Here is an 18,733-nt window from a genome sequence, read left to right on the forward strand (position 1 = left end):
CGTGCAGTGCAAGCCCCAGCCTGGCGCTTCCATCCCAGGAGGCAGCGGAGGCTTTGCTGCTGCTGCTGCTGCTGCGCGGAAGGATGCTGCTGGCTGCCTGTCTCTCCCTGGAGCCGGGTACCACTCTGGTCCCTCATCCCCTGGCCCCGCCCCTTTCGGCTTGGAACGCGCTTCCTCGGCCTCCCATTGGCTGAAGCCCTGCCGTAGCTCCGGACCGGAGCCGCGCTCTCTCGCGTGCGGCCGGCACTTTGCAGCAGCAGCAGCAGCAGCAGCGGAGAAGAAGAGGAGAGCCAGAGGCTGAGTGGCGGAGGCGGAGGAGGAGGAGGGAGAGGAGGAAGGGGGCAGAGAAGGGAAAGCGGAGGAGGAGGAGGAGGAGGAGGAGGGGGAGGCGGCCCGAGAGAGAACTTCCAGCGCCAGGGAGGGACTGCGGGGGGAGGGGGCAGACCGGACTTGGCTCTCCTCTGCCTCAGTTGGCAAGGCAAGGAAAGGGAAGAGGGGGCGAAGCAGCATCCCAGCAGGAGGAGGAGGAGGAGGAGGAGGGGGCGCCAAACTTTGCTCCTTTCCCCGTTTGCTCCCTCCGCTCCGCTCCGACCGAGGAGGAGGCGGGAGGCCCCCCTGCAGGAGGAGAGGCGACCGGGCCAGGGACTGCTGCAGCGGCGGCGGCGGCGGCGGCGGTGCCTTTAAGACCCCCCTCCCCCGCAGACTCATCCCTGGTCCTCTTCCCTCATCCCTCTTTCCTCGTCGTCGCTCCTGCTTCTCCGGCCGCTGTCTTCTCCCTCTCTCCCAGGATGCCTCTCCTCGGCCTCCCTTCGCAGCCGGGGCTGAGCAGGGCGCTCCGGAGGCACGTCCCGGAGTAGAGCCCCCCCTCTCCCTGCCTCCTTCATGCCCAGCCTGACTTTCCCCCGGGGGGCTTTCTTCTGCCCCTCTCCCTCCCCAGGGCTTTCCCAAGATCCCTGGTTTTATTAAAACCATCCCCTGGGCCCAGGGAGGCCCCCTCCCCTCCCCTTACCTCTCCCCCCGCCTTCCTCTCCACTTTCAGTCCTCATTTTTTCGGGGGGGGGGGGTTGAGGGATGGCTTAGGGCAGGAGCCCAGTGGGTCGAGGCCCCTCGGATGGGGGCCAGGATCTGTATTGGAAAGGCCCTTGGCTGGGACTTAGCCCTCTCCTTGACCTGAAGGAGGAGGAGGAGGAGGAGGAGGGGGTCTGCTTCCCTTTGGGGAGGAAGGGGGGCTGCTGGGGCTGGGGCCTGAGAGTGCAGCTGCAAGATCGGGGGGGGGGGGCAGCGAGGGAACAAGAGGCAGTTAGCTCTTGGAGGACCCCCCTCCAAAGGCCCGCTTTCCTTCTTCAGTCCTTGCTCCCCCTCCTGCTGCTTCCCCCCTTTTGATTTGCTCCTTTCTTCCCATCTCTGGGGGAAGCAACTCCAAACTACAAGCCCATCTCCCTCCCTCCTTCTTCCCCTCCTCTCCAACCGCAAAATCAACAGGCGACAAGAGAAGAGAAGCGGGAGGAGGCGGCCGGGCATCCAACCGTGAGCGATGATGGATATTCCCTGCCCCCTGCTCCAGTGCCTGCTTGCTCTCTTGTGGACCGGGGTGGGAGCCCTGATCAACCTCAAGTACTCCGTCGAGGAGGAGCAGAGGGCCGGCACTGTGATTGCCAACATAGCCAAAGATGCCCGAGACGCTGGCTTTGTGCTGGATCCCCGGCAGCCGACTGCTTTCCGGGTGGTCTCGAATTCGGCACCTCACCTGGTGGACATCAATCCTGGATCAGGGTTACTAGTCACCAAGCAGAAGATTGACCGGGACCTACTTTGCAGGCAGAGCCCCAAATGTGTGGTCTCCTTGGAGGTCATGTCCAGCTCCATGGAGATCTGTGTGATCAAGCTGGAGATCAAAGATCTCAACGACAACGCACCCAGCTTCCCCACAGACCAGATTGCCCTGGAGATCTCGGAAACAGCCAGCCCGGGCACCAGGGTGCCATTGGAGAGTGCCTATGATCCGGATTCAGGGAGCTTTGGGGTGCAGAGCTATGAGATCACACCCAATGACCTCTTTGGACTAGAGACTAAGACGCGCGGAGATGGCTCCCGTTTTGCGGAGCTGGTGGTGGAGAAGAGCTTGGACCGTGAGACCCAGTCTCATTACAGTTACATGATCACAGCTTTGGATGGCGGTGACCCACCCAATTTTGGCACAGTGGAGTTAAATATCAGAGTCATTGACTCCAATGACAACAATCCCCTCTTTGAAGAGCCATCGTACACTGTCAGTGTGCCAGAGAACGCTCCTTCTGGCACACCAGTGATCAGACTCAATGCGACAGACCCTGATGAGGGCACCAATGGACAAGTGTTGTATTCCATCCACAGCTACGTGTCTGAAAAGGCCAGAGACCTCTTCCAAATTAATTCCCAAACAGGGCTGATCACAGTCAGTGGTGCAATTGACTATGAGGAAGGACATGCATATGAATTGGACGTGCAGGCCAAGGATCTCGGCCCCAACTCTATTCCTGCCCACTGCAAGGTGACAGTCAGTGTGCAAGATGCCAATGACAATCCTCCTCTTATTAACTTGCTCTCTGTGAACAGCGAACTGGTGGAGGTCAGTGAAAATGCTCCGCCAGGCTATGTGATTGCCCTGGTGAGAGTTTCTGATCGTGATTCTGGTGCTAATGGCCGAGTGCAATGCAAGCTGTTGGGCAATGTGCCTTTCCGCCTGCAGGAATATGAAAGCTTCTCTACTATCCTGGTGGATGGACGTTTGGACAGGGAGCAAAGGGACCAGTACAACCTCACCATCCAAGCTAAGGACAATGGGATCCCCTCTTTGCAAGCTACCAAGTCGTTCACTGTCAAGATCACAGATGAAAACGACAACCACCCTCACTTCTCAAAACCATACTACCAGGTCATTGTGCAAGAGAATAATACTCCTGGGGCCTACCTCCTTTCTGTTTCTGCTCGGGATCCTGATCTAGGCCTTAATGGCAGCGTCTCTTATCAGATTGTGCCCTCCCAAGTTCGAGACATGCCCGTCTTTACCTATGTCTCTATTAATCCCAACTCAGGAGACATCTATGCCTTGAGATCCTTCAACCATGAACAAACCAAGTCTTTTGAGTTCAAGGTCTTGGCCAAAGATGGAGGCAACCCTTCCTTACAAAGCAATGCCACCATCCGAGTCATTGTCTTGGATGTCAATGACAACACCCCTGTGATAACTGCCCCTCCTCTAGTCAACGGGACTGCAGAAGTGTACATTCCCAGAAATGCGGGGGTCGGCTATTTGGTGACAGTGGTCAAGGCAGATGATTATGATGAAGGAGAGAATGGGAGACTTTCTTATGAGATGGCAGAAGGAGATAGAGGATTTTTTGAGATTGACCAAGTTAATGGTGAGATAAGGACCACCAGAGCCTTTGGAGAGAATTCAAAGGCTACATATGAGTTGATAGTGGTGGCTCATGACCATGGGAAAACTTCTCTCTCAGCTTCTGCCTTGATTTTGATATACCTTTCTCCAGCTCTGGATGCCCAGGAATCCATAGGATCTGTTAACTTGTCCCTGATTTTTATTATTGCCCTTGGTTCTATTGCTGCCATTCTGTTTGTCACCATGATCTTTGTAGCAGTGAAGTGTAAGCGGGATAACAAAGAAATCAGGACCTACAACTGCAGGTATAGTATTCTTGTTTCTTGGTACCAATGAATGTTTAATGTTAAACCTTTGTAATGTGTTAGGACTTTAAAAAAAAGCTGAAAATCAAACTGTGGGTCTGATGGTTCAAGCCATACATACCAGCAGTTGGGATTAAGTGGATTTCCTATGGTAATTGGATACAAATTGCCCAAAATCTAATGCCAGATAGGATCTGTTTTTAAAAATTTCCCTGCTGTTGGTTGGTAATCAGAGAGCCTTATCCCTTAGCCATGAAAAAACCCCATCTATATATATAAAATGTGAATAAAGAGGAAAAAGAGACAGAAGGAACAGGAGGAAGGTTGTGACCAGCTTTTGGCATGTCGGTATAAATGCTTACTTCTGTGCAGCTCTGTTTGGCCTTGGATGTGATGATGAATTGCTGCCTTTTTTGGGTAGGTGGGTGGATAGGAGGGGGAGAATGCAGAGTGGCAGGGAAGCTAAGCCTCCAAGGAGAGGCGTGAGTCTAGGTGCCGTAGTGAGGAATAAACCCATATCCTTGGGATTGCTCTAGAGATGGACATTGGGTTTTCCCCCCAAGGGCCTCTGCAACCTTGTCGATATCTCATCCCTACCAGATGAGGTCACTGTGGGTGCTCTTAAGCACTATCCTTGTTTTCTCCAGGAGAGTTGTTCGTAAAAGGAACGTGGGAGCTGGCATCAGAAGATGAAAGAAAGCATGGTTCAGCGTGAAATGTACCAAGGATAGTGAGAGGAGGAGAGAAAAAGCAAGCTATTAGAAGGCCTGCTTGAATTCTCTTTCTTGAAAATAGAAAAGAAAAATGGGGAGGGGGGAAGGATTCCTTCTTTAAGTTTGGATGTTGTGCTCTAAGTCTTACAGTCGGAAAACAACAGCTAAGCCACTTCCTCCCTCCAAAGCAAAACTTTAGAGCCAAATCACTAAAGAGCCAGAGGTTGCTTATTTCTGTTTTGAATTGACATTTGAAATGCCATTGTCTTCTTTATTTTAATTCCCTCCCCCAATTAGCTGCAGTTATCTGTGCATTTGGTATTTCTGAATGTCTGCACATGCCGCTCCTGAGCCTGCTTTTGAAATTTTAAGTCATGGATTTGAGCCCCCTGAATATGTAACAGCCTGGTGATTATTGTCTCTCTCTTGCTATTCTCTGTGTTGCACAAGTTAGTAGACAAATGCTAACCGCACATGAATATCAATTGGGCACCATAAAGGAGCAGCTGCAACGGCTCATAAATGGTTTAATCCTGTTATGAGCGAAATAGCCGTGACTTCTCCATTCCTTCAGTGCTAAGTCATTTCTGATGGAAAGGATGAAATTAATTTTGCCCCTTCTTTTGAAATGTACAAATGCCTCTTGCCATTTAGAGAGTCTGGAAGGATCTGCAGTCTTTAAAGTTTTATTTATACTGATATAATGATTATGGAGAGTTTGGGATTTCTCTTCCCCTCATTCACTTCATTTTACAATGTACAGCTCCACTGGGTGATTGGTGTGGCTATGCATATGGAAAAATTGTCTGCAAATGACATAGCATGTGCTGTTCTTAGGAGCTGTTTGGTTTTTAAATGAGAGCTAATATGCCAAGTTTCTTGCCAGCTCGGTCCATTAAACAAGAATAGGCACTGAAGGGGAAAAAATCCAGTTGTGTCAGTGCCTCAAACAGATTTGCACTTCTGTATAACCAGTTGGTTTAGTGTGATGGCTGGGGGATTAATGAAGTGCGCTTTAATTAAATAATTGGTCAATAGGAGGGAAAACACACAAATAAGACAGCAGAATGAATGCCTTTAGGGTTCCTTCGTTTCTAGCTGGAAACATTTAGACCACAATAAATAGTGTAATCCCTCTGATATATATTCAGAAGTAAGCTCCGTTGAGTCCAGTTTTCGAACCACCCCCATGAACTGTGAATAGGATTGCTGCCTAAGATAACTTTTAAGTGTAGCAGCTCACCAAAGAAACATAGAGATCTATTTTCCATACCCCTTCCCAATCCGCATGATTGTTTTTTTTTAAAAAGGATGTATTGAAGTGCCCAGAGGGAAAACCATCTCTTGATCAGTATAAATGGGATGAGATTTGGAGCAAAACAATGTTATTATATGCAACTATATCGAGAAAGCATAGGAAGCGGAGAAAATGAAGCATCTTTTGTGCAACCTGTGTTTTCTGTGCAGTGAGGGAGGGTGTCTGACAGGTGTTGGGAGGCAGGCAGTGTTCATTGGTTCCTCTGCTTAGTATCATGGCTGTGTATCAGCCTGCCGTGTCTGACCTCTGGATCACAAAAGTGTACAGTTTTAAGATTTGCTGTCTTCATTTTCTATTAGTATTTTTTAAAAATAATCATTACTTACCTCCCTTTACTGATTTTCTCTTTACTCCACTGCTCTTTTCTGTCTCTCTCTTGTTTATTAAGCTTGCCTTTTGTGTGGAGTTCTTTAGTTTAGTGGTAGAGCTGATGCTTTGCATACCGAAGGCCTGGTTCCCTCTCCCATTTAAATGGACAGATGTTTGCAAAGCCCTCTATGCATGAGATTCCAGAGTACTGCTGCTAATCAGAGTAGCTCTTACTGGGTTTCCTGGATCAGTGATCTGGCCTGGTATGAAAGCTGTTTTTCTCTGCTCTTTCCCTTTCTTTTGTCATTTTTCCAGCATTATCGAAATTTAGACTTCTGTAGTTTAGGATGGGCACGTAGATTGCAGTATATTAGAAGGGGGCACTCCCTCCCTCCCTTCCTTCCGAGGTTACGTTACTGTGTAGGAAGTGGGTACTGCAATGATATTATATACATATTAATTGGCCTGGGATGCTTAATAGAAAATGCTCTTTCATTCAGCACATTAGATGAGCAAGAAAGAGACCAGTTTGGCTTGGTGCCCTCCACCTGCGCCTAAGCATCATCTTTTTTGTGTGTGTGTGCGAAGATCCTTCCAGATTATTCATCCTGCTAATTCATCAGTAGTGGATAATTTCCAGCATTGCAGTTTGAAAATCTGAGAGTCCTTATTTTTGGAAACTAGGTTTTTTTTTTCAGGCCTTGCTTAAAGTCAAACCTGTTTCTTTGGGAAGACTGCAACGCCTGGCATCTTCCGTGTGTATCTACATCTGCGTGGCACTGATAAGAATACACAGTCCCCAACGGTAATACCAAATCACAGCAACTTCGATCTAGACTCACTAAGATAACACTGAATGCGGTCATGTTTTTAATTATTTTTTTGGTCCTTGTTTACTGATAACTTCTCTGGTTCCTCCCTCTTTTGTTCCTTGTGTGTTAGAGACAAAGCAGGGTAGATTTTGCTGGTTTAGTTGAAGGTCAAAAAGATTTTTGTTCTTCTAAAGCACAACACTATAGTCTGTAAAATAAAAATTGCCCCACAGGAATAGTGTTTAGAGAATAAGACACTGCAGGGGTTTAGGAAAAACGTTTGACTTCTTAGAGGTTATGAGAGGAAACACAACTGCAAAGCAAAAGCAGTATGGATACTGTATCAGTCTTACAAATAAATATATAAAAATAACTTATCCACATAAATTTGTATTGGTTTGGCAAAATTAAATAGCTATAGTCTAGTTATAAAAAGGCACCCCTCTTCTCATTCTCTCCCTTTTATTCACTGTATGTGACCAGAACAGCAGCTGTTTACAAGTCTATGCTGCACAGCTTGAGAAAACACAAGAGGGCAAGCAGGGAGAAGATTCATGCCAGGTGTACAGTTATGATTCATGGAACAATTCCTTCATGTACTGATTTTCTTCCCCTTTTTACACATTTGTATTAATCAATTTAATTAACTTTTTAAATTCTTACTACCAATGGAAATGGAGTCACATACCCTTTTCACTTCACATATATTTGCATACTTATTTTTTCCCTTTCTGCAGGCTGAACTATATCTCTGGTAACTAGATACGACAGTTCTAAGCAGCAGACAAAACCAGGGGACCTTCCTCCCCTTATTCCTCACTTTATCTCTTTATGTATCCAATCGACAAACTTTTTTTGTGCCTATGAAAGATAAACCCAAGACCCTTCACTACCCAAGTCAAGCCAATGATCCTGCATCTGGTTGGGAACCTTTGGGATTCTCTGTTGACTAGAGTACAGTTTGAGGATGAAGTAAGATACTCATTTTGCTTTCTTGTGTCCTGCAGAATTGCAGAGTATTCCTATGGGCACCAAAAGAAATCCAACAAGAAGAAAAAGATCAGCAAGAATGACATTCGCCTAGTGCCACGGGATGTAGAAGAAACCGATAAAATGAACGTAGTGAGTTGTTCATCCCTGACCTCATCCCTCAATTACTTTGACTATCATCAGCAGACATTGCCTCTGGGTTGCCGCCGATCAGAAAGCACGTTTCTCAATGTGGAGAATCAAAACAACAGGAACACAGGGTCCAACCACATTTATCAGCACACCTTCACTGGCCAGAGTCCCCAGCAGCCGGATCTCATCATTAATGGGATGCCACTACCAGAGGTGAGCATGGAGGGGACACATGGAAAATAGAGCATTCCCTCAGATAGAGGATGGCCATTTTTCATCATGCTCTCCTTGGGAAGATCCAGAAATATTGTGGTTAATTCCTGGGGAAAACAATGTTACTTCTGTGTGATTCTGATGTGGTGATGGTTGCTAATTTAGATGATTTCTAAAAGAGATTAAACAAATCCACGAAGGAGGAGAGGTCCATCTCTGGCCTTTAACCAGGAGAGCAATACATGATCTGATTTATTTTTGGGTAGCAATTTTAATTGATGCCTTCTTTAGGACCTCTGGGGCCACTGGGTGGCTGCTGTTGGAACCAGGCTTGGTGTTTGGATTGCTTCACAAGGGCAGTTTATTTTTATTTTATTTTTGTTTTACTCTTATTTTCTGATACAGCAGGGTCAAAGCACTGATCATTTTTTGACTAGGATATAAGTTCTCACTTCCTCAGTTTTTGCTATTCTTTCTTAATGTAGCATCAATCCTCATACTAGGTTTGCAATTTGGCAGCTGTGATTTGGCAATTTGGACCCATTAGCTTTGCAAAAGAACTCATGGTGGAGAGAAAACTGTTGGAGTTGTTTTATGGTTATGAATTGGGACAGCTGTCTGTATTTTTGGTACCTATTTGTAGCTGGGGGGACTATCATGGTGAACACAAAAAGTACCAATATAACACTGCTTACTTTACTGTTTATTAAGATTTCTTATCTAAACTGGGGTGTAGACTCTAGTTCTAGCTGCTAGACTTCCCTGTCCTTCCAGGAGTGTGTAGAAGGGAAAGCAAAAATATGTCCTGAGAATTTATTTTTGCTTTATAGTTGGAGTCTTGTCACTGTGTTGTCACAAGGATTTTTAAGCATCATCCTGTAGTTTAAACAATAACATTTAGAATGGTTTGGAATACAGATTTAGTTTAAGTTGTAAGTAAATGGTTGCGGTGGTGTGTATCTGGTGTTCAGATATGGCCATATAGGCCTAAGGAAGGCCTGGTTTTTCCAAGTGCTTTTGTTTTTTTTAATTTCATAAAACATGGCCATACTTCATGATGACAGTTTGCCATAGCAAATTTTTGGTACTTGAGTTGCAAGCGCTTAGTTATGGACTGATTTGCACTGCAGAAATAATTTGGTTTGACACCACTTTAACGTCCATGGCTCAATGCTATGGAATTCTGGGAACTGTAGTTTGTTGTGAACTACAGTTCCAGAATTCTATAGCATTGAGCCATGGTAGTTAAAGTGATGTCAAACCGGATTATTTTGGATGTAGCCCTGGAGACATGCCTTCCTAAAAACATCGCTGTGAAAAGTTGTGCATTAACATGTGAGGAAAGCAAAACAGTGACTCTTGCTAATTTGGTGGCAGTGTGACTGTGAGATAAGTACCATCCTAAATTATGTTTGCTGTGCATTGTTGGCATATGATGATATTAGACACCAACTTCCGGTTTTTCTTCATGGAGTCATTTCTCTCACCAAAGAATGTTTTTAATCGTCAGGCTTTGAATGCTTTTGCTTGCCAACATTATGTTTATTTTATTTATTAATAAAGAAAATAATATAGGTCACCCTATATCAAATGGTCAACAGCAGTACCTCCATATTGTCAGGTTGCAGAAATAGATTTTTTTAAAGAGGAAAAAAATACCATGGCAAGCTTTTAAAGCCATGGCAAATGACCTCTGATTCCTTGCCTAAGAAAATGCTGTGAAATTCATGAAGTCACCATTGGTTGATTGGCAACTTCAAGGCACAAACACACCCAACCCTACGCATCTGGAATACCGGTCTCTTGAGGGCTATACACAGTATCGCTCCCAAGCGCCCTCTCAGACCCGCTTCCAAACGCAAGCCCTGGTATACGGAAGATCTCCGGGCAAGGAAGCGGGAGCTGCGACGGCTAGAGTACCGTTGGCGGAAACACCTTCGCTTAGACGACAAGACTCTCCTAGCCCAACTGTTAGAGGACTATGGAGAGGCGATACGAGCAGCAAAGAATTCGTTCTATGGTGCTCGTATCGCGTCCGCGGAGTCGCGTCCAGCAGAGTTGTTCAGCGTAGTCAGGGAACTAACTCAGCGCCCTCCTGCCCTGAACCAGATCCTTGAACCTTCTAAGGCCTGCTGCGACCAATTTAATAACTTCTTCGCGGATAAAACGTCTCGGATAAGCGAAGGTCTTAACGCCGACATTCAAGCAGAACCTAGGGTAGAGGCATCCAGGGCCTCCGTGGACTTCATTAAACTGGATCGGTTTGAGTTGGTAAGTACCGATGATGTGGACAAGATCCTCGGAAGTGTTCGGAAGACAACCTGTTCTCTCGATCCCTGTCCCTCGTGGCTAGCAGCCCAGGGGGGACCGGCTGTGACTTCATTGTTACGCCGGATTATTAATACATCTTTGAGGGATGGGCAATTTCCATCTGATCTTAAATTGGCCATCGTAAAACCTTTACTAAAAAAGCCCTCCCTCGACCCCCTGGTACATAATAATCATCGGCCAGTTTCACTGCTGCCATTTTTGGGGAAGGTGATCGAGAGGGCGGTTGCACTCCAGCTTCAGGCGGTCTTGGATGATACGGATTATCTGGACCCATTTCAAACTGGCTTTCGGGCGGGTTACGGGGTTGAGACGGCCATGGTCGCCTTGGTCGATGATCTCCGTCTGGGCATCGACAGGGGAAGCGTGTCCCTGCTCGTGCTCTTGGACATCTCAGCGGCTTTCGATACCATAGACCATGGTATCCTTCTGGGACGTCTGGCAGAGGTAGGAGTCGGTGGCACTGTGCTCCAGTGGTTCCGCTCCTATCTCTCTGGAAGGTCCCAGATGGTGCAGCTGGGAGACGTGTGCTCCGATGAGAGGGCCCTTAGAACTGGGGTCCCTCAAGGAGCCATTCTGTCTCCCATGCTATTTAACATTTACATGAAACCGCTGGGAGAGATTATCCAGAGACATGGGGTGCAGGGTTATCTGTACGCTGATGACACCCAAATAATTTTCTCTATGTCTCCGACTGATGCAGTGACTGAGGATGGCGTCTCTCCTCTCGTGGCCTGTCTGGAGTCAGTAATGAGCTGGATGAGGGAAAACCGACTCAAGCTGAATCCAGAGAAAACTGAGGTACTCGTGATAGGTTCCCCTGGCCCAGGAATGGCGGTGGTTCCACCAGTCCTGAACGGGGTCACGCTCCTTGTGAAGGACTCCGTGCGCAGTCTGGGGGTGCTTCTTGACTCGTCCCTTCGCCTGACTGCTCAGGTGAATGCGGCAGTCAAGAGCACCTGTCATCAGCTTCGGCTTATTCGCCAGCTGCGCCCATACCTGGCCCAGAGGGACCTTGAAACTGTGGTACATGCCCTGGTAACCTTGAGACTGGATTTCTGCAACGTACTCTACATGGGGCAACCCTTATACCAAACCCGGAAGCTACAAATGGTGCAGAACATGGCAGCCAGGCTGGGCACTGGTACTTCCAGGGCCAGTCATATAACACCGGTGCTAAAAGATCTCCATTGGCTGCCCATTCGCTTCCGGGCGCAATATAAGGTGTTGGTAATGACCTATAAAGCCCTAAATGGCTTGGGCCCAGGATACCTGAAGGACCGTCTCTCCCCATACATTCCGCCCCGCACCCTCAGAACATCGGGGCAGCAATTACTTAGGGTTCCCGGGGCGAGGTTTGTCTCCACTACTAGGAGGACATTTTCCATCGCCGCCCCGGCCCTTTGGAACACGCTACCCATAGAGCTCCGCTCAGCCACCTCCCTGGCCCAATTTAGACGGGATTTAAAGACCTTCCTGTTTGGGATTGCATTCCCTGATTAAAGTCCTCTAGGCCTCCTTCCTCCGCACTGGCAAAGGGATCGGCTAATCCGGGGCTTTTCTGTCTTTGTTTTTATGGATATATTGTATGTATTGTATGGATTTATTGTATTGTTTTTAAATCTGCTGTAAACCGCCCTGATCTGATGGAAGGGCGGTATACAAATAAAAATTTTATTTTATTATTTATGCTCAGTGGCTACAGGAGATTGGACTATAGATGGGCTGGAGTGGAAATGGTGAACCTTTTAAAGGCCGAGTGCCCAAACTGCAACCCAAAACCTACTTATTAATTGCAAAGTGCCATGTCCCTTTGGCTTTCTAGTAACAAACTCTGGCAAACTCTGTGCTGGGGTGACGGCACATGTGCCCACAGAGAAGGCTCTGAGTGCCACCTCTGGCACGCGTGCCATAGGTTAGCCATCACTGGAATAGGATATTGTGTACAAGGTTGTGGCTAGCTGTGCAGAATTCTGAAAAAAGAATTCTCCACACTAGAACTTTTTGTTTCTGCTCCCATTTCCCCCCTCTAAAAATCATTTTGGACAAGGTTAGATTGTGGGTTAGGCAGCAGTATGTATGCTGCTGTAGGAGAACCATCTGTGTTTCTCTAGGTAAAATATGACAGTTTATTTTGAAATTAGTACGGTAGATGTTCAGTGTTGGGTCTGCCTGTTAATGCTGCTCTCGCTTATTTTCATTCTGGAGGGTTGGAATACTATGGATGAAAAACAAATATTTCAAACAGCCTTTCTGTTTAATTGTCTGAGTTAGCTGTTGCCGATTTGCTCTTCTGGTTGATAACTGTTATATTTATAGACTGCTCAGAGCTGTGCCCTCGCAAAGCATTCACAAAAGAAATATTAGAAACATCAGATTGGTGTACATTGCTATGACCCAGCACTGTAGCATTGTAGCACTAAACGATGGATTCCAATAAATAAAATAAACAACTCAGAATCATGTAAAGCTCAACCGTACAAACAAGACTCTTAGGGAAAGACAGTCTGGAAGACAGAAATTTTAATGGTCCTTTAAAAATATAGTGCTGTCGAATCCAAGACTGATTCACTTGAAAGGAAGTTCCTTAACTGGGACCATTAAGAGAGGATGCTGCAAAGCTAATGGATCTTATTCGTGGGAGCCTTTAAGATGTTTTGCATTGCAGTCCCCATGTGCCCTACCTCATATGTGCTGTGATTAGGGATGATGAGACTTGTAGTCTGAAACATCAAAAGGGTCAGAGGCACTAGCTCTCTCAACCAATTGAAGAGGTTATATCTGAGCAATAATTTGCCTACTTCAGCCCAGAAATAAGCCCTGGTGAGTTCAGTGAAGTTCACTCACAAGTAAGTAGATAATGCATTGCAACTAGTTAATTCTTTGATACCTAAACATCAATATAGGTGACATAAGTATTCAATGGGATCCACCTGATAGTGAGTCCCATTGAATTTAAGAAGGCTGAGTCTGTGGCCTAAATCTCATTGTTAATCCAAACTGGAGTAGACCCATTGAATCAATGGGATTTATAGCAGTCTTGATTCACCACAGTAGTTGAAATTAATGAATTTGCTCCAGTTGAGACTATTAATAGGATACACACATTACATATACACATTCTTAAAAAATATTGCTTTGTCAGTACCATTGCCGATTTCCATGAAATGAAGCCAGTACCTCAAGGGTGATTTCCTTACATTCATCCTCTTTTACATTTTAATGATGAAATGTCTTCCCTCCCACTCCTTCCCAGCAATGTGTGTGTGTGCATGTATAGATATGCTGTGCAATGTGCTTTTATCATGAAATAACCGTTTTCTTCAGTGTTAGAAGTAGCAAATAAGGATGCACATGTACAGCCCTTCTGTTGGGCAATCTTGCCTAATGCTGGTTTGTTTCTCTTTGAATTATTGTGTGGTATTAAGTAAAATCAAAGGTTTTGTCATGTTTTCAGCTTTAAACAGAATAAGAAAGCTGAAAAACTGTTGAAATATTTATGACCTGTTCCACAGTATTCCCTTTTTTTGGTACCCAAGTAAATGCAGGGGAATCCAGGCTTACCTCCCTGTAAATGGGAAACTGACTTTGTGCAACTTTTGGGTCTTCTAGGTGAGGAATAAGTAACTGGTGTCACAGGTGTTTAACCTGGCTCTTATGTTCATGACATCTCACCCTGGCATAGGTGGCCTTTCAGGTTTTTCCTCCATTTTGTCCCCAGTCCATCATAAAGGCTATGGGAGTGATTACAGTTTGTCTTGGCAGTTGTGAGAGATCATGGAAACTGCTCTCCAGTAACCTCTGGACAGTCACATATTTCATGAACAACAGTAGAAGACATAGACAAAATCTTCTTTCCACTATTGATTTCTGTATGCAAATTGAAACATAAGGCACTAGGCATTTTAGTTTATAGGAATTGGTTTGGATGGTTGAGAGGGCAAAACTGATGTGATGGTTTTTATCCCTGAGCTGGGACTCATGCAGCCCGCCAGATGTGATTGCTGTAAATCCCAGACATCCTATTGCTGCTGATGAAGAATGGTGGAAGTTGCAGTCCACTAGCATCTAGGGAGCCACATGTTTCCCACTTTGGCTTTAGCTCTTGCTCAGTACAAGAGATAGTCTTTTGCTCAAGACTTGCTGTCAGTGAATGCTCTACTTGTCAGAGAAAGGGCTACAAGAAGATATAAGGTGACATAGGATTGTTCCAGTGGGGTCTAAATAAGTGTTGATTATCACAAATCATTCCTTAGGTTTACATTCTTTTTTTTTTTGGGGGGGGGGTGTTTAGCAGTTTGTTGGATCTGCACTAGACCTCTTCCAATTTTTTTTAAAATTAGGGCATGGTTTGCTGAGATGGTCCTATAGTTTGAAAGGCAAATCTGCTTTCTGAATTTTCATATTTTCTTTAAGAATACTACAATGCAAAAAGGGCCATTTCACTGATGAACTGTAGCACTGTAATTCTTTAGACAGCTAACAGGAGACAAAAAGGATACTTTTTTGTTCCTGTAGGTCTCAGTATTAAAAAGAGATAAGAGAGTGGGGTCAGGGGCTGGGGCGAGTTGCAATGCATCCTGGGAATCACAAGAAAATAATTTGGGACAACAAAAATGTTATTTGAATGTCCAAAAAAATTCAAGAAATACAGCAACAAATGCCAGAGCTTCCAGTATCCTCCCAGCACATTTGCCCTGTCTGGAGAAGCTCACTCTTCCTTTAATCCAGGAATTAACAAACTACAGTCTTTTAAATGTTGTTGGACAATAACTCCCAGCTACCATATTCAGTAGTTAGGAATGCTGGGAGCTGCAGTCCCAAAGCAACTGGAGGACTGCATTTTGGCCAGCCATGGTTTAATTGTTTATGTTCATGTTTGAAAATGAGTAGAATTCTGTGCTGATTTAGGACCCATGAAAAAGCAGGGCGCCTAGCTTCATGGAAGTCTTTTAGTTGTTTAAATGTCAATAAAAATCTTCTCCAGAACTCATTCAGCACAGGGAGAACATTGGGAGTGATGCGATATTTGGCCTTATTCTTCTCCCATATATGATGATGAGATAGGAATCATGTGTCCATCCATTTGTTGTTGTACTGCAACATCCAGGAGTCCTAGTCTGTACCAGCATAGCACCATGTAGCTATGCTGGGAATTGCAGTTAAAAATATTTAATGCCTGACTATGGCTAAGGATATTTAGGGGCTGTACAGATTGGGAGAATCTGGATGGCGGCTACAGCAGACAAATGCTGCGGCTTCCACGAGGCGTAAAAAGAACCTGCTTATGGCGGATTCTTTTTGTGGCATGTGTGGTGTGCTGTTGGTGCGCTCATGTGCAACGATGATGTCTGTGTTGTGCTGTTTGGGCACTGCACTGCCTGATGTCATCATTGTGTGCCCTGTATGGATGGGTGCGTGCAATCATGGTGCCTGCATGCAGATAGTAGGGCTGGGCATGTGTGGACGCCCAGCTCTACAGAACCCTAATTTTGGCTCCAGGCCAGTGCTAAGTGCCGGTCTGTACTGGGCCTTAGATTAAGGAAGAAAGTGCAAAGACAGCCTTCCTGTTGAACATAAAGAAAACAAAAATAATGATCATGGAGAATCTACACAAACTCAACCTATAGACAATGAGGAAATAGAAATAGTAAAAGAGTTCATATATCTGGGATCAAACATTGATCAGAACAGGGAATGCAGTCAACAAATCAGAAGAAGACTAAGAATGTAGAGGGCAGTTATGAAATAACCAGAAAAGATCCTAAAGAGCAACAATATACAACTGAGCATTAATCGCAGAAGCGATTGTATTCCTTATTACCATGTATGGATGCGAGAGCGGGATAGTTAATAAAGCAAATAATCATAGAATCATAGAAGAAGAAAATCAATTCATTTGAGATCTGGTGCTGGAGAAGAGTGCTGTGAACACCATGGATAGCCATAAAGACAAACAAATTGGTCCTAGAACAAATCAAATTGGAAATCTCTTTGGAAGCCAAGATGACTAAACTGAGGCTGTTGTACTTTGGTTACATCACGAGGAGGCATGAGTCACTGGAAAAAAACAATAATGGTAGGAAAGGTGGAGGGAAGTAGAAATAGAGGAAGGCTGCATGCTAGATGGATAGACTCTATTAAGGAGGCCATGGGTATGAATTTACAGGTATTAAGCAGAGCAGTGGCGGTTAGGGAGTCTCGGAGGTGTCTCAGCCACAGGATCACCATGAGTCGAGATCAGCTTGACACTTAACAACAACAACAAATGTCTATGGTACATAAGATATGTATGGCTCAGGTTAATACCTTCCTACACCATTATGAGTCGAGCTGAAAGTCAATCAATATTGGCATAGGGCATTTTGGCCACCTAAGTTCAGGTCAGGAGATCCACCGTCACCTGAAACCTACCAAGACCTATATCCCAGGTGGATGCACTGTCAGTCTCTGGAGCTTCCCAGCCATTTTGCTTCTGGGTACTGAAGTAGATTTTGCCCAGAAGGATGAGGCAGATATATGCATAGTGGCAACAGCAATGAGGAGCAGGAGGTGAGTGGTCTCTGGGGAGGGTCCACTGTGAGTGTCTTGTCCCAGCTCTGCCCTGCTTTTGTTTTAGTTGTCCTGGTTGTTGACACTAGACTTTAGCCAGGGCGAAAGAAATGGCTTCTCAGGCAGAAGACTTTGCATGTCAACAAAGGGCAGCAACTTTTTGTTATGTTATTACTGTATATTTACTCTTAGTGAAATGCTTGTGGAAGGCTCTGCCTCTTTTGTCACAATGTGATCTGGGATAGCTGATGTTTTTGTTAGTGGGCCTGCAGAGTCAGCATGTTGGAGAAAAATAAATTAGGCTCATATCCCCATTCAGCCATGTACCTCGCCAGGTGACATGGAGTCAGTTGTTCCATCTTAATAATGTCCAATTCACAGAGTTGTTGTGATGATCCAGATGCACAAAACTTTGGACACTTGAATTTCTTGAAGGAATATTAGGATTTCACTCTAATATATAAAGACAAATCTGAGGAGAACAATGATTATTTGATTCCCACTGAAGTGCCTTGGCATTTGGGAGTTAATGTGGAAATGAACTAATTTGAAAAGGCAGGTTTGAACATAGCCATTAAAGTAAGCACTGTTTTGTGGTTGGAAAATGGTGTAGCAGAGTAGCAGAGTGATCTACTGTTTTAAAAAATGCTGCTTGTTTTAGACTGTGCTTCATGTTGTTTATCAACATGAAGCGTAGTCTAAAACAAACAGCATTTTTTAAAGCAGTAGATCACTCCCTGGTGAGATGAAGAATACTTGGCCCTCTAAAGGTTGCTGGAGTATAATTCCCATCAGCCCTAGTCATCATAGCCAAACATGAGGAATGATGGGAGTTCTAGTCCAACAGTATCCAGAAGGTCAACATCCACCTCATTCCTAGGCTAAGGGAGAATCTGCTTTACAGATGATATGTGAGTTTTATTCCAGTTTGATTGTCGTGATTTCCCCATCTTGGGCATTGTGGTTTTGATGACGGCACTGTTCTGAGGACCACTTGCTCCTTCTAAAAACCAAACCAATGATGACTGGGAATAAAGTTAAAGCATGTCAAGCCTGTGGGATAGATATGCACCAAAATAGTGAGCTGAGGTTTCAGCAGGCTGACAAGACAGCAAGCTGAAATTTCACTTACATCAGTGCTTCTCAGGCTATCTGATGTTGGGGATTAGCAATTATTTCCCCCCAGTGTGTCAGGCACCATAAATGTAGCAGTTAGGTATAAGTTTCATTCCCCTTGGAAACTCATCAGGGACTGGCAGCCAATGGCTAAGGGTCTGGCATCTGTCCATTGACCACCACTTTGAGTAGCACTGACCTTCATCACAAAATCGCTGGGTTGCCTTAGCCATTTTTCCTCCCAAGGCTGGCATCTTCTCAAGCAGCAGCTGAGGCCCAGCATTGGGGTCTCTTAGTGCTGATGTTTGGTCTACCAGGCTTCTCTTGTGGCAGAATTGGGCAGCCACCGTCCATTGTTAATTTCCATCGTGCCCAGGAATGGCTTGATATAGCACTGTTGCACAGCGTTTGAGGTATTTGAATTGCAAGGTAGCTAGGCACAATAAGCTGCCACTGGCAGCTGAATCTGTGCCTAGGGTGGTTGGCAGGCACAGCAATGACTGTGTTTGTTGGGGTGGGACTAGGGATGGGGAGGAAATCACTGTAGGAGCTGTCCCACTGGCATT

General features: G+C 45.5%; 1 protein-coding gene across 2 annotated transcripts in view; it reads left to right on the forward strand.

The window, feature by feature from the left end:
* Positions 1 to 1,296: 1,296 nt before the first annotated feature.
* PCDH19 (protocadherin 19) overlaps positions 1,297 to 18,733 on the forward strand; it is a 161,972-nt gene continuing 144,535 nt past the window's right edge. For both annotated transcript variants that reach the window (XM_089536693.1, XM_089536695.1), the window contains exons 1-2: positions 1,297 to 3,684; positions 7,844 to 8,171. In XM_089536693.1, the coding sequence (XP_089392819.1) occupies positions 1,535 to 3,684; positions 7,844 to 8,171 (2,478 nt within the window). In that variant the 5' untranslated portion in view covers positions 1,297 to 1,534. The remainder of the gene's footprint in view (positions 3,685 to 7,843; positions 8,172 to 18,733) is intronic.

The sequence above is a fragment of the Sceloporus occidentalis genome, unplaced genomic scaffold (assembly GCF_023333645.1).
Source record: "Sceloporus occidentalis isolate IW3139 unplaced genomic scaffold, rSceOcc1.0.p SCAF_8, whole genome shotgun sequence".
Classification (NCBI taxonomy): domain Eukaryota; kingdom Metazoa; phylum Chordata; class Lepidosauria; order Squamata; family Phrynosomatidae; genus Sceloporus; species Sceloporus occidentalis.